Source organism: Bubalus kerabau, chromosome 6 (assembly GCF_029407905.1).
Source record: "Bubalus kerabau isolate K-KA32 ecotype Philippines breed swamp buffalo chromosome 6, PCC_UOA_SB_1v2, whole genome shotgun sequence".
Taxonomy (NCBI): domain Eukaryota; kingdom Metazoa; phylum Chordata; class Mammalia; order Artiodactyla; family Bovidae; genus Bubalus; species Bubalus kerabau.
In genome coordinates this window covers 100,112,451-100,130,438 of record NC_073629.1, presented here as the reverse complement: position 1 = coordinate 100,130,438, position 17,988 = coordinate 100,112,451, and the positions used below count along the sequence as shown (strand labels likewise).

At 40.2% G+C, this 17,988-nt stretch overlaps 1 protein-coding gene across 1 annotated transcript in view; it reads right to left on the bottom strand.

Moving 5' to 3' along the window:
* Nucleotides 1-144: 144 nt before the first annotated feature.
* EFCAB14 (EF-hand calcium binding domain 14) overlaps nucleotides 145-17,988 on the bottom strand; it is a 36,195-nt gene continuing 18,351 nt past the window's right edge. Inside the window, exons 4-11 of the mRNA XM_055585977.1 lie at nucleotides 17,110-17,208; nucleotides 13,692-13,802; nucleotides 11,470-11,574; nucleotides 10,248-10,439; nucleotides 8,109-8,195; nucleotides 5,710-5,821; nucleotides 4,676-4,801; nucleotides 145-867 (exon numbers count right to left, since the gene is read on the bottom strand). Of these exons, the coding sequence (XP_055441952.1) occupies nucleotides 692-867; nucleotides 4,676-4,801; nucleotides 5,710-5,821; nucleotides 8,109-8,195; nucleotides 10,248-10,439; nucleotides 11,470-11,574; nucleotides 13,692-13,802; nucleotides 17,110-17,208 (1,008 nt within the window). The 3' untranslated portion in view covers nucleotides 145-691. The remainder of the gene's footprint in view (nucleotides 868-4,675; nucleotides 4,802-5,709; nucleotides 5,822-8,108; nucleotides 8,196-10,247; nucleotides 10,440-11,469; nucleotides 11,575-13,691; nucleotides 13,803-17,109; nucleotides 17,209-17,988) is intronic.

Sequence of the window (17,988 nt, the reverse complement as noted above, 5' to 3'; positions counted from 1 at the left end):
CTTACCTTCCTGAGTCTAGAGGCAGCCCTGTTCCCACAGTGTCCACTCCCTAAATCAACTCCCCCAGCACCAGGCCACACCCCATGGCAGCACCTAAAGATGTCTTAAGGAGACGGGGACATAGCTTCAAGCTGCTACCAGGTAAGATTAGCAATTTTTAATAACAAGTCGTTTGTTCACATCCTGTTTCAAACCATTTTCCCCACTTCTCACAAAATATGCACAACTCTTTCACTTTAAATATTTACAAACAGAAAAGGTCTATCTGTTAAAGGAAAGACATTTTCTGAGTCTGTATAAAGTGCAGCTAATTTAAGGCAAATTTATGTGAAATATAAAAGGTGGCTTAGTCTCTCTATATACACATTTTCCAGTTTTAAAAGATAAGGTCTCCTCCCCTCAGAAAAAGGAAAGAGAAAAAAAGAGGGCTTGACTTTTTTTCTGGCAATTTTAAAATTAATATCTTACTGGTTTCAGGAAATCATAGATTTCTGAATAAGTAAAATGGTCTTTTTTAAAAAAATAACTTTTATATAGCTTTTTCAAACAAGTTAAAAGGTGACAATGTGTCTGCTACTGTAGTTTGGAGGACTGGAGGATTGATGGGTAGGTAGAAGGGTTGTTTTTGTTAGCTGAGCAGATAATAGGTAGTCCACAGCATACATCCACTTCTGAAATGAGCCTGATGAGGCTAGACACCTAAAGCTGCTCTCAGCTCCAGGAATGAGTATCTTCCATCTCCATCAGAATCAAACTCTCTTAAACGCTCTGGTTCTGGCCCAACAGACTCTAAGGTGTCCTCGATTTCCTGGTAGGTCAGCTTCCCATCCACATCCTGGCCAGTCTTATGGAATAAGCCCTGAAGATCTGTTAAAAAGGAATCACAAAAACATGTATATACCTATACGCATAGCTAAATTTAGTTAACAGTTTAAAAAGTAGTCTCAACTGAATTTAAAGCACTAAAAGAAAAGCTACTTTGCAGACTCTGTTCCCCAAAGGTAAAGTTTAAGGTCTCACTAAATCTCAAAGAGGAATTGTTTTTGCTTTTTAAATTTATACGTATTTATTTTTGGCTGTGCTGGGTCTTTGCTGCCTTGTGCAGACTTTCCCACTTGCGGCAAGTGGAGGCTGCTCTTTGCTGGGGTGTGTGGGCTTCTCACTGAGGGGCTTCTCTTGCTGTGCAGCACAGGCTCCAGGTGAGCAGGCTTCAGTCCTTGCAGTAGCTGTGACACACGGGGGTTAGTTGCTCCGCGGCATGTGGAATCTTCCTGGACCAGGGATCAAACCTGTGCCCCAGCACTGCAGGTGGATTCCTATCTGCTGAGTCACCAGGGAAGTCCCTGAAAGACTAATTCTTGATCCTTTAAGGATAAGAGAATACTGTAGGGCACCATCCTCCCAAAATACAAGCAGTGACAGATAATCACAAGAGAAGTGAATGGACTAGCTTTCTCTCTATTCAGGGTCTGTCTTTAAGATTTTCCAGATTTTATTCTTATGTTGAAGGGGTAGAAGGGACTGCAGAAGCCTTAAGAGTTAACTGATAGGAGCTCTGATGGCCTATAGAACAGACTATGGCATATTGTCAATTCAATAGTTATTATATAATCCAGTAGTTCCATTCCTAGGGTATAAACTCAATAAAAATGTGTGTCTACACAAAAAGCTGTAAATGAGTGTTCATAGCTTCATTGTTACTAATAGTCAAAATGAAGTATATCCATAGGATGGAATATTATTCAGTCAAAAAAGGAATGCAATATTGTTGCATGCCACAAAATAGATAAACCTTGAAAACATTGTGCTAAGTGAAAGAAGCATATTGAAAGAAAGAAGCACACGTAAGACCATGTATTACATGATTCCACTTACATGAAACACCCAGAATTGGCAAATCCAAAGAGAAAGTGGTTGAGAGATTAGTAGTTGCCAGGGGTTGGGGGAAGGGGGCTAATAGGATGTGACTATTCTCTTTCTGAGACTGACCTTCCCCACTCTCCCACCCTGCCCAAGAGTGGGCCCTGTAATGAACACCTTGGAGGGCCAACTGTTTATATAACGTTTAACAAGTGCTTGACTGTGTCCCCACTGAATGACTTAGTATTAATGATTCAGTCTCGTTCAACAGACTTATGGACATGGGGGAGCGGGGAAAGAGAGGGTGACAAATGGAGATAGTAGCATGGAAACATGTAGATGGCCAGTGGGAATTTGCTGTATGACTCAGGAAACTCCAACCAAGGCTCTATGACAACCTAGAGGGGTGGGAAGGGGTGAGAGGCAGAAGGGAGGTTCAAGAGGAGGGGACATGTATACCTATGGCTGAGTCATGTTGATGTATGGCAGAAACCAACACAATAGTGTAAAGAAGTTCTCCTTCAATTAAACATACACAATAAAAAAAAAAAAATAGATTCAGTCTCTAATACCAGAGGACAGTACTGTCAAGCAATTTTGCAGACAACCTCTTGTGTAAGTCCCTACTTTCAGTCCTAAGAGCCCCAGCAAAGCAGCTATATAAAGCTCTCTGAAAACCAGGAAAGCAATGAGACACTTGTTCCCAATTCCTGCCACCAAGTGGTCAACTGGAAAATGTTTTGTGTGTGTGCGTGTGTATACACACGGGGCATGAGTTTATAGAATGTGCTAGGCACTCTGCAAGAGTATTCTAATAAAAATCAGATTGTTGCCTCAGGTCATTTAAAAAATGTAGTCATTCAAAAGTGTGCACCACCTATATTAGGGATTAAAGTATAAATGTTAAGATGGCTATTTCTTAATCTGCTCTAACAGTCTTTCCTCCTTTTATTTCATCAATTCTTGATGTAAAAATGAAGACCAGGAGGAGGCAACTTGTGTTGCCAACAAACACAACTAAACATGCTCCTGTCTCCCCAGAAAACAGAAAGAAAAAAAATGGGGATAGGGAAGAAAGTATTTAAATGGCAATACATATTTTTTAAAACAATTTTTAATTGAATGATAATTGCTTTACAGAATTAGGTTGTTTCCTGTCAAATATCAACATGAATCAGCTGTAGGTATACATATGTCCCCTCCCTCTGAACCTCCCTCCCGCCTCTCACCTCTTCCCACCCCTCTAGGTTGTCACAGAGCCCTGGTTTGAGTTTCCTGAAGTCATACAGCAAATTCCCACTGGCTATCTATTTTACATATGGTAATATAAGTTTACATGTTACTTTCTCCATTTTGTCACTCTCTCCTTCCTCCCCCCGCCATGTCCGTAAGTCTGTTCTCTGTGTCTGCTTCTCCATTGCTGCCCTGCAAATAAATTCATCAATACCATCTTTCTAGATTCCATATATATGTGTTAGTATATAATACTTATCTTTTTCTGACTTACTTCACTCTGTACAATAGGCTCTAGGTTCATCCACCTCATTAGAACTCAAATGGCAATGTAAATGCCATTGTAAATTGCCATTTAATGGCAATGTAGGTTTCCTATGCTTTAAGAATTAATTGTAACCTATAGATAACTTATTCCCTTAACAAATATTCACATGTCCTAGGCATGAGGATAGGGGCTGGGAGTGAAGTTAAATGTTATAGCTCCCTAGGAAATTACAACCGTGTGACATGTGCAAACATAAGATACTGTGAGTACACACACAGGAGGAGCCTAGTCCAGTCCTGAGAGGTAAGAAAATGTTTCCTGGTGGAAAGGTTTCTAAAGTGAGGTGAAGAGTCAGGCAGAGAGGGTGATAGGAATGGGTGATTTTCCAGGCAGTTAGCAAGTGCAAAATCAGGAAACCAAACATCACAAAGAGGGATGAAACACACTGCTGGAAGCAAGACAAACACATTTCTCTGTGAATCAGATCCTTCCTACTAACATTTATCTTGCCAATTTTCAGCCAAAGACCCCTCATTTCTGAAGGACTTCTGACAAACAGGGTCGACTTTTACTTTACTTTGCTAGTCTCACAGTATTATGTTTGCTTGTCTTCTTCACTGGACTGTTATATCCGTGGGGAAAGTGAGACTGTATCTTCTTATACTGTATTCTTACTGCTTACACTGGGTCTAACTAGGTACTCATTGAATGACTGAAGACTCTAAAAAACATTCACAGAGAGATAACATAGTGTAGTGTGGTTAATGGCACCCCACTCCGGTACTCTTGCCTGGAAAATCCCATGGACGGAGGAGCCTGGTGGGCTGCAGTCCATGGGGTCGCTAAGAGTTGAACACGACTGAGCGACTTCCCTTTCACTTTTCACTTTCCTGCATTGGAGAAGGAAATGGCAACCCACTCCAGTGTTCTTGCCTGGAGAATCCCAGAGACGGGGGAGCCTGGTGGGCTGCCGTCTATGGGGTCACACAGAGTCAGACACGACTGAAGCGACTTAGCAGCAGAAGCCGTGTGGTTAAAAGTTTCATTGTCAAACTGCCTTGGTGTGAATTTTGCCTCATGAGTTATTGGCTGTGTGGACTTTAGGCAATTCCCTATCAGTAAAATGGGTATAATACATGACTACTGATGGTCCCAGGATTGTTACCAGGATATAATATAATGCATATCAAGTATCTGGCCCACAGGAAGTGCTCAACAGTGTTAGATATCAATCTTTATCTTACAAGTTAAAAAAGTTAGAAAGTTACAACTTTGAGCTATTTCCTCTATCATTCCATAATATAAAAATTTTACCTTCGATGCTAGAAATTCCTAGAAGGGAAACAGGTCTTAGCTGGACAGCTTTCTCAATCTGGTCTCCAGGAGACTGTGGGAATTTTGGCAATGTTGATGGCTGTGATGTGAAATTCTGTACTTGCTCTGTAACAAACAATATACAGTTTTAGTATTACCAGTCTGACATAAAATTAAACCAATATTGAAGGTCACTTTCAAACTTTGTGGTCCCAACTGGATGCTCTTACAGTTCAAGTTAGCTTACACATGTTTAGAAGTTGAGAGTTCAAGCTGCAATGAGAAAAGCATTGGGGATTTGACATCGTAGGAACTCTGCTAAGAGCCTGATTTGAGGGTACGTGTCACCAGACCAGCTGTGCTGAAAGAACGCTACCATACAATTATGTAGCACAATGTCAGGGCAAGGCCTCCCACTGTACTTTTGTCTCCCATGTAAAAGAGAGTAACAGAAGTTGTATTGCTTTCCCCAAAATGAAAAATACTTGTGGGTGGGTAGAGGTCAAAATGAACATAATCTAGTGTCTTGGTTACATCATGAAGCAGCGCCAGCAGAGGTTGATGCAATGGCTAATATCGATTAGGTTATGTCCCTGCCTAAAGTCAAAGGCCCTTCCAACCCAATGATCCCATGTTATTACTTGTTAATGGCTTTTCAGGACGACTAATATTTATTTTTAAGTAAATTTTATGCACTTACAGAAATGAAGACTCCCGTAAACAACATTTAGGGCTGGTTTAATACATACTATGACAGTAATGTTTCTGCCTATAATTGGATGCAGACAGCATGGAGAAGTCTATTTCCAGCTAAACATTACCCATTCTTCCCTTAATAGACTGGAGTACAAATCATGTGCAAAATGGGCTTTTTCTAAATGAAAGCAAAGTGTAGCAGCTTCAACTCGGTGCGCTCGGGCATCATTCACTCCATGCCATCAGTCCTGCCAGAACACCTTTCCCCATTCCCCGTGTGGGAGGCGAGCTGCCCAAGCCTGCGTGAAATATTCAGAAGCCAATCCTGAATATCTTACCTTCATTGGCAGTCTCCGGAGGCCTGCTGCTCTCAGGTTTGTTTGTGAGAGCACTTAACAGCTGCAGCTTCTCTCTAAGCTTAGATACCTGAGAATCTGAACTATCTTCTTTCTGTCCAAAACAAAGGTCATAGAAGATTTAAGGCAGGAGGAGGACCTCATCTGATTCTTCACGATATTCCCAAAGCCTAGTTAGCCTGTAGCTCTTGACCCCAAATAGGCTCCCGCTGAAGGCAACGAAGGAATGAATCAATAGTTACTAGAGACATCTTTAGTACTCAGTGTTGATGAAGGCTGGGCTGGATTTGAGCCTAGACCATTCAGGGAACATTATGCCACAGATGATCTGATTCTCTGTGTGCACTTGGCAGCTGGGGAAGGCATGCATATGCCAGCAGTAAAGGAATGCACACTTGCTCAGGTGCCTTCATGATACCCATTTCCGAAATGGGCAGGATCCTGTTGTCTAGGAACTATTTCATACTAACTAATTTTTCTGAGTAGCTTACTTCACCGTGTGACTATACCACTTTAGGCAGAGTTTCATGCTCTTATCACCTTAAACAAAAAGAAAAAAGCAACCAGACCACAAGTATTCCCTTGATCTGTCTTCTCGTCCCCCATGATAACTATTCAACTGGTGGCAGGAATTGTTAGGAACATGAAAGAATTATAGTATTTCTAATTCAAGGCCTTACTTGTATCTTTAAAAAAAATCCCACCCCCCCAACCTCTGTCTCATTCCTAGATGATATAGTGGCATATAAAAAATACAATTAATTATAAAAAGAGAGAAGTCTGGTTTCTGTGAGGTCAGTTTCTAACGGCATAGGCTAGTTTGAAAGGTCCTGATCCTATGTCTAATTACAATATTGACCACTATATGTTTCTTTCATTCAACATATACTTACTTATTCCTCTCTTATCCTTATTCTACACTAACAGTTACTGTATAGTAGAAGGAAATGGTTACTGTATAGTAGAAGTAATCTTGCCTGGGAAATCCCATGGACAGAGGAGCCTGGCAGGCTACAGTCCATGGGGTCACAAGAGTCACACACAACTTAGCGACAAAACCACCATCATGGATCACTCTTAGTTTATTTAGGGAGTCAAAATATGGATATATATAGCTAAAACTAGGTACTAAATGCTTGAATAATTTATGGAAAGGAGAAATTGCATTTTGCTAGGATGCTTAGATGAGGCAGCACTAAGATATTGGGGTAACAGTTCAAAATCACAAAGTGTTGGAAAGTAAAGCCAAAAAATTCAGGCAAAAATGTGTACTAGCTCTATTTTATTCTGATATTTACTATTAAAATCTGAATTGTTGTTGAAATCACTACTATTTTCCAATAGTAACCACCTGTTACTTTTTTTGTCCTCAACATTTTTATCTGGATCTTAAATTTCTCTTGTTATTCTCTAGGTGAAGTTCAATTTTTTTTTGGTAGTAGCAGTTAGAAAACTCAACAAAAACCTAGCTTTTAAAGCACTAAAATCTTAATATATGTGATTTTTATCTAGATAATACACAAAACTGTTAAGAACAAGTATATATGGAAAGCATTACACTGAAAACTGTCTGACATATGGTTCATTTCCTGTGAACTCACATCCTTGAGCTTATCAAATGTAATGTGCATATGAAATGATATTGCAGTCACTCAGTCACGATCTTCCTGGCTTTTCCTTTATCTTAACCCAGGTCTTATAATACTAATAATATTACACAATACTCTAATCACAGAGAATGTTGAAAACACCCTTTCCTTCTGGGGATATCAAAACATATCAGATTGTTGTCTTATCTAGACAATATATCTGGGAGAAAGGAAAAATGGGAAGGTACAAGGTGAAGAGAAATGACTGAAGCTTAAAGGGACTTTGTATGCACTGAGACTACAATCTTTTCTCCCCCTTCCATTCCCCCAAAGACTGTAATCTTAACAACAAGAAATAATTTTTGGTTTAGATACCATTTTTAGATAATTTATGCCTCTGTTCCCCATCAACAGTACAGAGAACTTACTGTCTTAGCTTAAAACTCCCTTCCTTAGGGAAGTCTTCCTGTTCTGTTAACACTCTGTGATATCCTATACTTTTCCTCTGTAGCACTTATATTTCACTCAATTATGTGTTGATCTTTGGATTGATGGACTTTATGAGTTCCACCACAAGAGCGGTCACATGTCTATCCTGCTCACTGTGGTCACCCCAGCTTCTAGAGAGAGCTGGGCATGGGGCAGGTGCCTGATAAAGTATTTACTTATTTACTAATATACTAATTACTGTGTCTTGAAGTTTCAGCAAAAAAGACTGAAGTGCTCCCTTTGAGAAAGAAGCAGATGCCTATGCATTTACTCTTACTTCAGAGAAAGCCTCTTATTATTTACCTTTATGCCCTGGGATTTTACTGACTTTATTCTGTTGGAGACTTGATGCAAAGACTCTCTCTTCAGAGTGGCAGCTCTATCATTCACCTTAAAGGGTAAAAGGAACAAAACGAGAGAAGATTAAAGGAAAACATGAAAACTTAAGCAACGTTTAGGACTTTTTAAACAAACTTGCCAAACTTATTTAAAGGGTCTCAGAACATTCAACAGAAATACCGGCAGGAGAATAAGAGGAGAGGGAGAAAGGTTTGAGAGAGACAAAGCTGACACTGGTGTTTCTAGTTGTTTCCATCACAAACTTCAAAAAGTGAGAGAACTTTAACCCCAAACCATGCTGGGTATGATTCAGTTGGAAAAAACAGTAGGACAGATGGTACTATTGGCAATTTCCTCTTCTAGAGAAAAATAGAGTGGGGAGGGGAGGCACAGTATGGGGAGCTTTAGGGCCGGCGAGTTTTCATAATAAGCCTTGAAAACCAACCTTCAAGGCCTAATACTTATCAAATCACCCCAAATTCCTAGCGTCTACCGTCCTTAGTTTGCTGCTGCTGCTGCTAAGTCGCTTCAGTCGTGTTCGACTCTGTGCGACCCGAGACGGCAGCCCACCAGGCTCCCCCGTCCCTGGGATTCTCCAGGCAAGAACACTGGTGTGGGTTGCCATTTCCTTCTCCAATGCAGGAAAGTGAAAAGTGAAAGTGAAGTCGCTCAGTCATGTCTAACTCTTAGCGACCCCATGGACTGCAGCCTACCAGGCTCCTCCGTCCATGGGATTTTCCAGGCAAGAGTACTGGAGTGGGGTGCCATTGCCTTCTCCCGTCCTTAGTTTAGCTAAGTTCAAAAGGGCTTTTTGAAAGAAGGCTCCTTTAATCTTCACAGCTTTGTAGTAAATTACATACCCCTAGAAAGGAGGAGGAGGAATGGGTTCTCCTCTAATCTCAAAGCCAAGGCCAGGCAACTTGCCAAGGCTGCACCATGGCAGAGCCAGTTCAAAGGTTGTTTGCTATGTGCCCGAGCTTGACGTTACTTGTGGGCTTGCTTCCAGCTTTGGCAGTTACTTGATTTACAGTACAATGTCCTGTATTTGGTTTCTATTTCTATATATGCCTATGTCTTTGCTGTATGAAATTTTTAAGGGTGGGGCTTGCAGCTATTAAAAAATAATCCACATGGATTTCAAACAGGGCATATGTGAAAAGTGGTTTTTTAAAAAAGAAAAAAATAAAACAAAACCTCACCACATTTTATTTGCAATAACATAAAAACCAGTAAACCATACAATCTGTCAGCATCAGTGACTCAGTACATCATTTGGGCTCCTCTTGTGTAAAATGAGAGGATGGACTCAATGATCTCTTTAGGGGAGGAGGTGGTCTGACCTGATGTGTCTTAAACAGCTTTCCTGACATTTTCTGTAATGTCAGATGAAGACTGAAACAAGACAAGTCTGAAAGCCTAGTCTGGGCTTAAAAAAACAACAAGATTCTCTAGTTATTGTCATTGTCATTGTTCCCACCCTTAATAACTTTTTCTTTAAGTCCTGATTTTTTTTTTTTTAATTTGGCTGTGCCGAGTCTTACTTGTGGCACGTGGGATCTAGTTCCCTGACCAGGGATTGAACTGGGGCCCCCTGCATTGGGAACATGGCATCTTAGCCACCAGGGAAGTCCCAAACTGAAGTATAGTTGATTTACAGTGTTGTATTAGTTTTCAATGAACAACAAAGTGATTCCATTTCATGTACATATATTTTTTTTTCAGACTTTTTTCCATCTTAGTAACTTAAAAATGAAAAGATCAAGAAGACTTTCCTTGGAAATATGTGCTGGAACTTCCCTATCAGATGAGTCACTGGCAACACAAAAGGAGGCTTGTCATCTTTGCCAATAATTTGTGGGGAGGCCTTGGCAAGCAATTGGACCTCTCCACATCTCCCTTCCAAATCAGGACTAACACCGTCTGTACCATTCACATCACAGAGCTAGTGTAAGGATTAGAGGAGACAGGATTAAGCACAACACAAACGTGGAGCCTCTCAAGTATGCCAGAGGTCAGTGTCTGAAAAGGTGGTGGACTGTCATCCACGTACAGACAAAACACATTGCAACACAGAACACGTCAAAAAGAGGGGAAGAGGCTTACCGTGCTGGAGGACAGGTTTGCCTGCTTTTCTACTTTGCTCATAGCAACCAGATCTCTTTCTATCAAGTTGACTCTCTCGGTAAGATTACTGATGGTCTCATTCATCCCCTCAAGTTTAAGATCATTCTGTCTCTGGTACCCCACTCGGGCACTGTTTACTTCCTCTAAAAAGCTGTGAAGGTACAGGATATCCTAGAGTGGAAATAAATCAAGTTATGGAATCCGGCTAAAGACATGTACTAGACAAGCAGGGAAGCAGCAGTGAACAACCCTTATTTTGTCAAGTTACTGAAGTAAATTCCTTTCCCTGCTCTAGACCATCAATCGTCTGTCTCTGCTTTGTCCCTCCACTTGGAATTGCTCCCAGTTGACTCCCTCTGGAATTATCTGACCTCAGTTAGACAGGAGGGGAAAAGAGGGAAGAGACTACCTACATGCTTCAGTCTCTGGTCCTAGAAAGCTGAGAGCTTGAGAATTGATTTCCCAATGTTTACCTCACCTACTGGTGAGAAAGCTTGCTGGGTTATTAACTGAAATGCTCATTAACCTAATTTGTCAGAACGAAACCACCATTGGAACAATACCAATTACTGAATTGGCTCATGTAGCAAAACCATAACAGGTAGTGCATTATTTAGTATAAGATTCAATTATTTTTATTGACATTCTCCAGTACTGATTGCTATTTAAAAAGGAATGATGACTACAGGCTTTACAGGGCATTAAACTCAGTACAGGAATTCTTAGTGAAGATTTCTTTTATTCTCTTTAATGTGATTCTGAACTCAATATCCTTTTCCCTCCTCTGGTCTTTAGTCTTTAGAAACTCTTCATTTTCAAGGATATGCTTTCTACTGTTCTGAATTGTGACTCAAAACAGCTATCATTTTAATCTACTATTCACCCATCTTTAATTTGTCCAGACTGCTATTTTTCAAAAACAGTTTCAGGATAACCTGATCACTCTATGACTTTCAAGATGTAAAAAGGAATTTACTCCACTGATGGACATGTAGGGGAAAAAAATGCAGTGTGCCAAGGAGGAGACAGGCAGCGTGTTGGATCCCTGACAGAGTCACACGTATCCTCTCTCTGCTTAGCTCTCAGGCAGGCAAATGTGTGCGAGATGCCTGCTGAGGGACCACAACATGGGGCCCACACTACGCAGGTCACCTTCAGATTATAGTGTGGTCACAAGGGAGTTAAACAGAGTCAAAAGTACCTGTTTCAAATTCTCACTGTGGGTTTTATTGTCAAGTTCAGATATAGCAGAAGGTGATGGAATGATCTGGTTGCTTTCATTGCTCTCCTTCAAGGTGTGCTGATTCTGTTAACAGGAACAGAGGTTGGTATAGGCAATGAGTACTAATAATAACTACATCTACTTATTCATCAGGGATGGCCCTGCAACATTCCAGCTTCTCACGGGGGCATTCACAGATTAATCAACAATTATTTCCTGAAAGCCTTAGTGTGACCAGTCCTGTGCCAGGCCTAAGGGCACCAGGTACTTCTGGGGAGGCCTGGCCTAAAGCCTGGACTGGACCAGCAGCACCCAGACTACGTCCGGGAACTGAGGTCCTGTTTCTTAGCCTCAGAATGAGAAACTGAGAATGAACTGCCTAAAAACTACGTCTTCTCTCCCAGTTCCCTTTATTCTCAGAGAAACTACAGAACCATTGTATCTCCCAGGACCAACTTGGTCTGGACCTGGTTAGTGTCACCATTTTCCCAGGGCTAAAGAGATCTATACATTCAAAGAACAGCCATGGAACCACTGGCTTTGGGCATTGAGCAACATAATCAAGCATGCACATCATTAACTTTTCAGTTTGTACAGCACATGCCAAGAGTTATGTTTGAAGGTTACCCTTTCTTTCTCATCCCATTCCCAGTGCTCAAGACTCTTTCTGAAGAGACTGAACTATGACATGTTTATATATACTTTTCCCTCTAACAGAAAATGTCTGTATGGCTTATTCAGTAGTAGGATTACCACTGGCAACCAGGGAAGTTTAAAAGATGCAAATTTAATGATAAGAGTATGCAACTGGCCAAAATAAATTGTTTTCCTTGAAATATGAAATCCTAGACATTGTCAACTCTGCTTCTATAATAATCAAATGGTAAAATAAAGAAAAGGAGAGGAGCAGAAAAAAAAAATCCCATGGTTCTATAAAGTATGAATTTTTGAGTTAGGAAAAAGTATTTTAGAAAATAATTACTTTGAGAAAATGCTCAAGCTATTAAAATAATGATAATAATAATAATAATAAAAAAGCTGTTGGGTTAGAGAAGTCTTTATTATTATGGATCACACAGTTACAGGGTAGAGCTAGAATTAGAATCCAGGGTGTGTGAACACCCAGATCAAGGCTTTTTCTTCTGGGTCAGCCCCACTAAATGAAAATGACAAATACTTGTTCCAAAGAAAATGAAAAACCCTCCTTTATAGAGCTCTAATATAGTCCAGGTCTCCTTGGTACAAACTGCTCAGTTTAAACTTGAAACTCCAAAGCTTGAAAACAACATGCAGGGGAGATCTAGAAATTGGTGGAGAAGCTAGGGAATTTTTGTGTGCCTTGAACCATCCTGATTTCACGTATGGATAACTCTTCCCTCTGGCAGGACAGTGAGGGCTGTGCCATCCTTTTTCATCCTTCATAAACTTTTCGTGGAGCTGAGTAACCATTAGGAGATAAATTCAAGCTTCTGAAGGACTGAGACAGCTTACATTGGTACAGCATTAAGAGAAATTTGAAAGCATTTCCTGAACACTGCAGGGGTTTTGCCTTTGTCTCGGTTATCTGTTGCTGCATAAAAAAATCATCCCCAAACTTGGTGGCTTAAAACAGTGGTTTACTATTTCTCATGATTCTGTGGGTTGACTGGGCTCAGACAGGGTGGGGCAGCATCCTGCTTCACATGCTATAGGCTGAGGTCATCCATGCAGCTGTAATCTGACTGGGAGACTGGCTAAAGCTGGAACACCCAAGCTGGCCTTTCACCCTCTGGAGCTCCTCTTTGCTTGACCTCTAATCATTCCACAGTCTAAGAGCCCTGCCCCAACTCCTGATCCACAGAAGAGTGAGAAATAATCCAGTGTTGTTTTAAGCCACTAAGTTTTAGGGTGATTTGTTATGTAGTGATAAATAAGACACTTCCTCACCCCCTTTCCTTCTTTTCCATTTTATTTCTGACACATTCCACTCTGAGAATGGTATCTTAGTGCTGTACCTCCTTCATCACATTTGCAAAAGACTCGGCTTTTCCTATCTTAGTTTACAGATTGTAGAAAAATCAATAAACACTGTCTATTGTATATTTTAAAAAGGTGCCTAGTGTGGTCTGTTTAGGTAAGTGGGAAGTTAGTATCACACGATAACACAGAAAAGGGCAGGCGGGAGTGTGCTGACTTTCTGTAGCATTTGTAGATTTCCTTACCATGTCACTCTGTAGTAGCTCCAAGGTTTTCTTGTGTTCATCCACAGTCTTCTGTATTGCCTCCACAGCAAGATGGACACTATTTAAAGTGTTGCCAATGGAAGCTACACTCTGAACAGAAACATGGAGTAGGGTCAGCGTTTTTCCCTTTTTGAAATTTTTAATAGCTTTATTAAGACACAACTGATAAACAATAAACTGAACATATTTAAAATGTATAACTTGCTAAAATTTTGACACACACACACACATATGTGAAACCATTACTGCAATCAAGATAATAAACATCAATCACCCCCAAGTTTCCTCACACCCCTTTGTAATTCACTCCTCCCCACTGCCAGGCAACCACTGATCCACTTTCTATCACTACCTATCTATTTATCTATATACCTATATATGTCAGTTTGCATTTGCTAGAATTTTATATAAACAGAACAGTGAGTGAGCATGTAGTTTTTTTGTTGTTGTTCTGGTATGGCTTCTTTCACACAGTATAATTTTCTGGGATTTGTATACGCTGTAGCTACTCAGCATGTTGTTGAGTAGCATTCCATTGTATGGATACATCACAGTTTATCTCCTGACCTGTTGATGGCCACTTAGGTTGTTTTCAACATTTGATTATTACAAATAAAGCTGCTATGAACATACACATACAAGTCTTCATGTGGGCATATGTTTTCATTTCCCTTCATCATATGCCTTCTTGTCATCACAATACTCAAGAGTGAATGTCTGATCATATGGTATGTATTCTTAACTTGTTTATTCCATCTCCTCATCAATACTAGTATCCTCAGTCTGTTCTTTGTTAGCCACTCTAGTGGGAGTGCAGTGGTGTACCATTGTGATTTTACATTAAACACTGACCTAATGGAGGATTATTTCAAATATCTTCAAACTATGAATTCCATGTAGCTTGTGCTGACACAATTAACCAGAAAATACACACACACACACACACACACAATTTTCATAGAGGAAAGCCAGAGCTTTCCTAAAAAAAAAAAAAAAAAAAAAGCACTAGTTTATAAACCTGGGACTCGTAGGTAAAGTTCTCCCACAAACTGTCTCTATCAAGCCCTGTAGGCAGATGACCAGAGGTAACACGGTAGATTGCCACTCTCAGGAGAAAATGATGACTTCTGAGTAAAAATAGGTGGAGCTATTTTTGGCTTTCGGAAACCCAACATTGCAGAGATGAAGGGAAAATTTCATTTGACAGCATGTTTTCTTCTGCTTTAGAATCCCATCAGTAACTACTGAGTAGAGTTTGATATGGGTAGTAGCTTATTTGCTTTCATTATGTGTAAGGAGCCCAAGTGGATTGGGGACTTAGGAATGTAACTCAGAAACTGTCTTTTTAAAAACAGCTTGTTCTAAGGGATCATACCAAAGAGTGTTACTAATTTGGTAGGTTTTGGCCTTTCATTAAGATATACTGACAATTTTATAGTGTCCCATTAGTATTTTTAACCAAGGGTATTTTTATTATACCAATAGCCAGTCAGGAATCCAAGAGAAAAAGAAATGTCATTTTCAACATTAAAAAAAAAAAAAAAAATTACAGGAGATACATTGAAGTTAGGTTTTTGAGAAGACCTACCACTTCAAAACTGAGCCACTTGTAATAAAAGTAGTGCCTGACATTATAAATGCACAGGATTGCAAGGAGACAACATGCTGGGCAGAAGTCTCTAAGCAGGGATGTTATCTATACAAGCTCTGTTGTTACAGAAGCTACAAGCATTCAAAGACATCCACTGTTAGAGAATCCTCACTGACTGGATGTATGAGCCCATCAGGATGCAAAAAGATAGTAAGCTCTTGTTTAAGATTTTTTTTTTAAGGAAGCAGCTGACAGCACCATGTGAACTCTACAGTAAAACCCTGAAACTAGTATTCTCACCAACTGCAAAGTGCCTGGCACATACTGGAGGAAGCCCCACAAATATTTATTGAATTAATGAATGTGAGAATAAATCAATTTCCTCTTCGAATGCGAGACTGCCAGAGTTGCTTCTGTATTGAAGGCTACAGAGGCCTACTTTTTCCCCACTTGGCCTTTGGAACAATGGCAAAAAGAATCTGGTCTCATCTGGTCCCTAATTTTTTTTTTAAAGTTGTAAGCAGTGACCATATTGAACAAATAGCAGACTATAGAGACTGTGCACACACAGTGGTGTGGCTGTAAAAGTTTCGTTTCTGGCTTAGGAATTTCTCATTCCTTGCTGCAAACAATTTATACATTTATAGAGGGTGGTGTGGGGCTCCCCTGGTGGCTCAGTGGTAAAGAATCCACCTGCCAACGCAGGAGACACAGATTCGATCCCTGGGTCAGAAAGATCCCCTGAAGAAGAAAATGGCAACCCATTCCAGTATTCTTGCCTGGGAAATCCCATGGACAGAGCAGCCTGGTGGGCTACAGTCCATGGGGTTGCAAAAGAGTCAGATATAACTTAGAGATGAAACAATATCAACAACAACAAAAACAGGAGCCTGGTACATAATTAAATCAAACTCATCACATGTTGACTTTTAAAAGTCAAAGATTCTAGATTTGATACCCATTGTCTGGGGTTCTCTGCTCCAGAATCTCTTCTTTCATTTCCTGCCCTAGGGCCTCATTTCACTTGTGTGCCTTCTTTTCCTTCCATTCCCAACCCATTCTCCCCACCCAGGTCTAGAGATCCTCACATATTCTTCATTTGGTTGGTCACTGCCTCTTGCTCTCGGCCTGAATCCTAGGGATCAAGTAAACAGAAATTCTAAAGTACTGTTTGCCTAGGGTCTAGAGTCCAGCGTACATACTGAAGAGTGACTTGCTTAGAGGGTGTGCCCCTTCACCTTTGTAAAATAAAATATACTGTTTTCTAAAATGCTTTTTTACCAATTTATACTCTCAGCAGGAGTGTTCGAAAGTTTTCTTTGCACCACATCTTTGTCAACATTTATCATATCCCGAAATTTTATTTGTACTTCTCTAAATCTTTTTTTTTAAACCAAAACCAATAAAAACACAGACACCAAAAACACCTCTTTCTCAATTATGGAAAATAAGAGCAATTTAGGGCAACTCTCATGTACAACTGCTCTGCTTTCATAAAGACACTGTGGCTGATGAACTGAAAGGGCAAGTAATGAAAAGCAAACCCACACATGTTAACATAAGAGTCCCAGCAAAGCACTCCTGGGATTTGGAAAGCCAAATAAAATGGTGTGAATACATATAAACCATAGTTAAAGTCACCTGTTGCAAATCAAAAGCCCAACTAACCACACCAAAACAGAGATGTCTTGAACTCTGCTACTGTCTTCTTGGAGTAGCTGATTTCAAATACCAGCCTTTCAAAGAAAATTTGTAAGAAGGTAGAATTACAGTTGGTTAATTTCAGTATCTATACACAGCACTTACCTTCTGAAGTCCCTCTACAGTGGCAGGCAGGCTAATTAAGTCTGCAGCTGACTTGACATTGGCTTTGAGGTGGTTTACTGCAGAAGTCAGCAGAGAAATCTGAAAGGAAGTGAGTAATAAACAACGAAAACAGAATCTGTAGAACAAATGATCGCTTCACACACACTGCAGTTGATGAGGATTGTCAAGGCACCTTTGGATGCCACGTGATTCTGCAATCCAGACATTCTGACCCATCAGCTCACAGGAACAGAGGAACTCTGTGGAGTACCTTGGATAGACCTGAGGTGTAGAAGGCAGCAATAATACCCCTTCTCTCCTGGCCAGGCCAAAGAGAGAAAGGCAGGTATTATTCTTTACCCGACTCTTGGCAGCTACAAGATCCAAAAATCTTAAATTACCCAAAAGATGCAGTGATTATAATACAACCCTTAAACAACTATACAGGAAGAAAGCTAATGATCAAGGACCTCTGAAAGATTTCATTTTGATAAAAAATACCACCTCAGTTACTTACTGAACTTTTGTTCCTACCCAAGTGGGAACATAAAGTAAAAACCCATCATCACAAAATATAGTCGACAGGAACTGAACCTGACAACTTGAATGGCACTTTCAACTACTTGGGGATTTAGTTTTGGTTTAACAATGTGATTAATATTTCAAACTCAATTGCTGAACCAAAGCACTACTTTGGACCCTGAAGGGGCTCAATAAATACCCACTAACTTGCTGGCTGACTGATAGACTGAATGTATTAAAATAGGAATTGAATCAAAATAAAATGTGTCTTCCCTTCTGTGATTTAGGGATAAAATTCTAAATAGTTGGACTTCTCTCTTGAATGAGGACTGGGGGAACCTGTGTAATATGCCATTT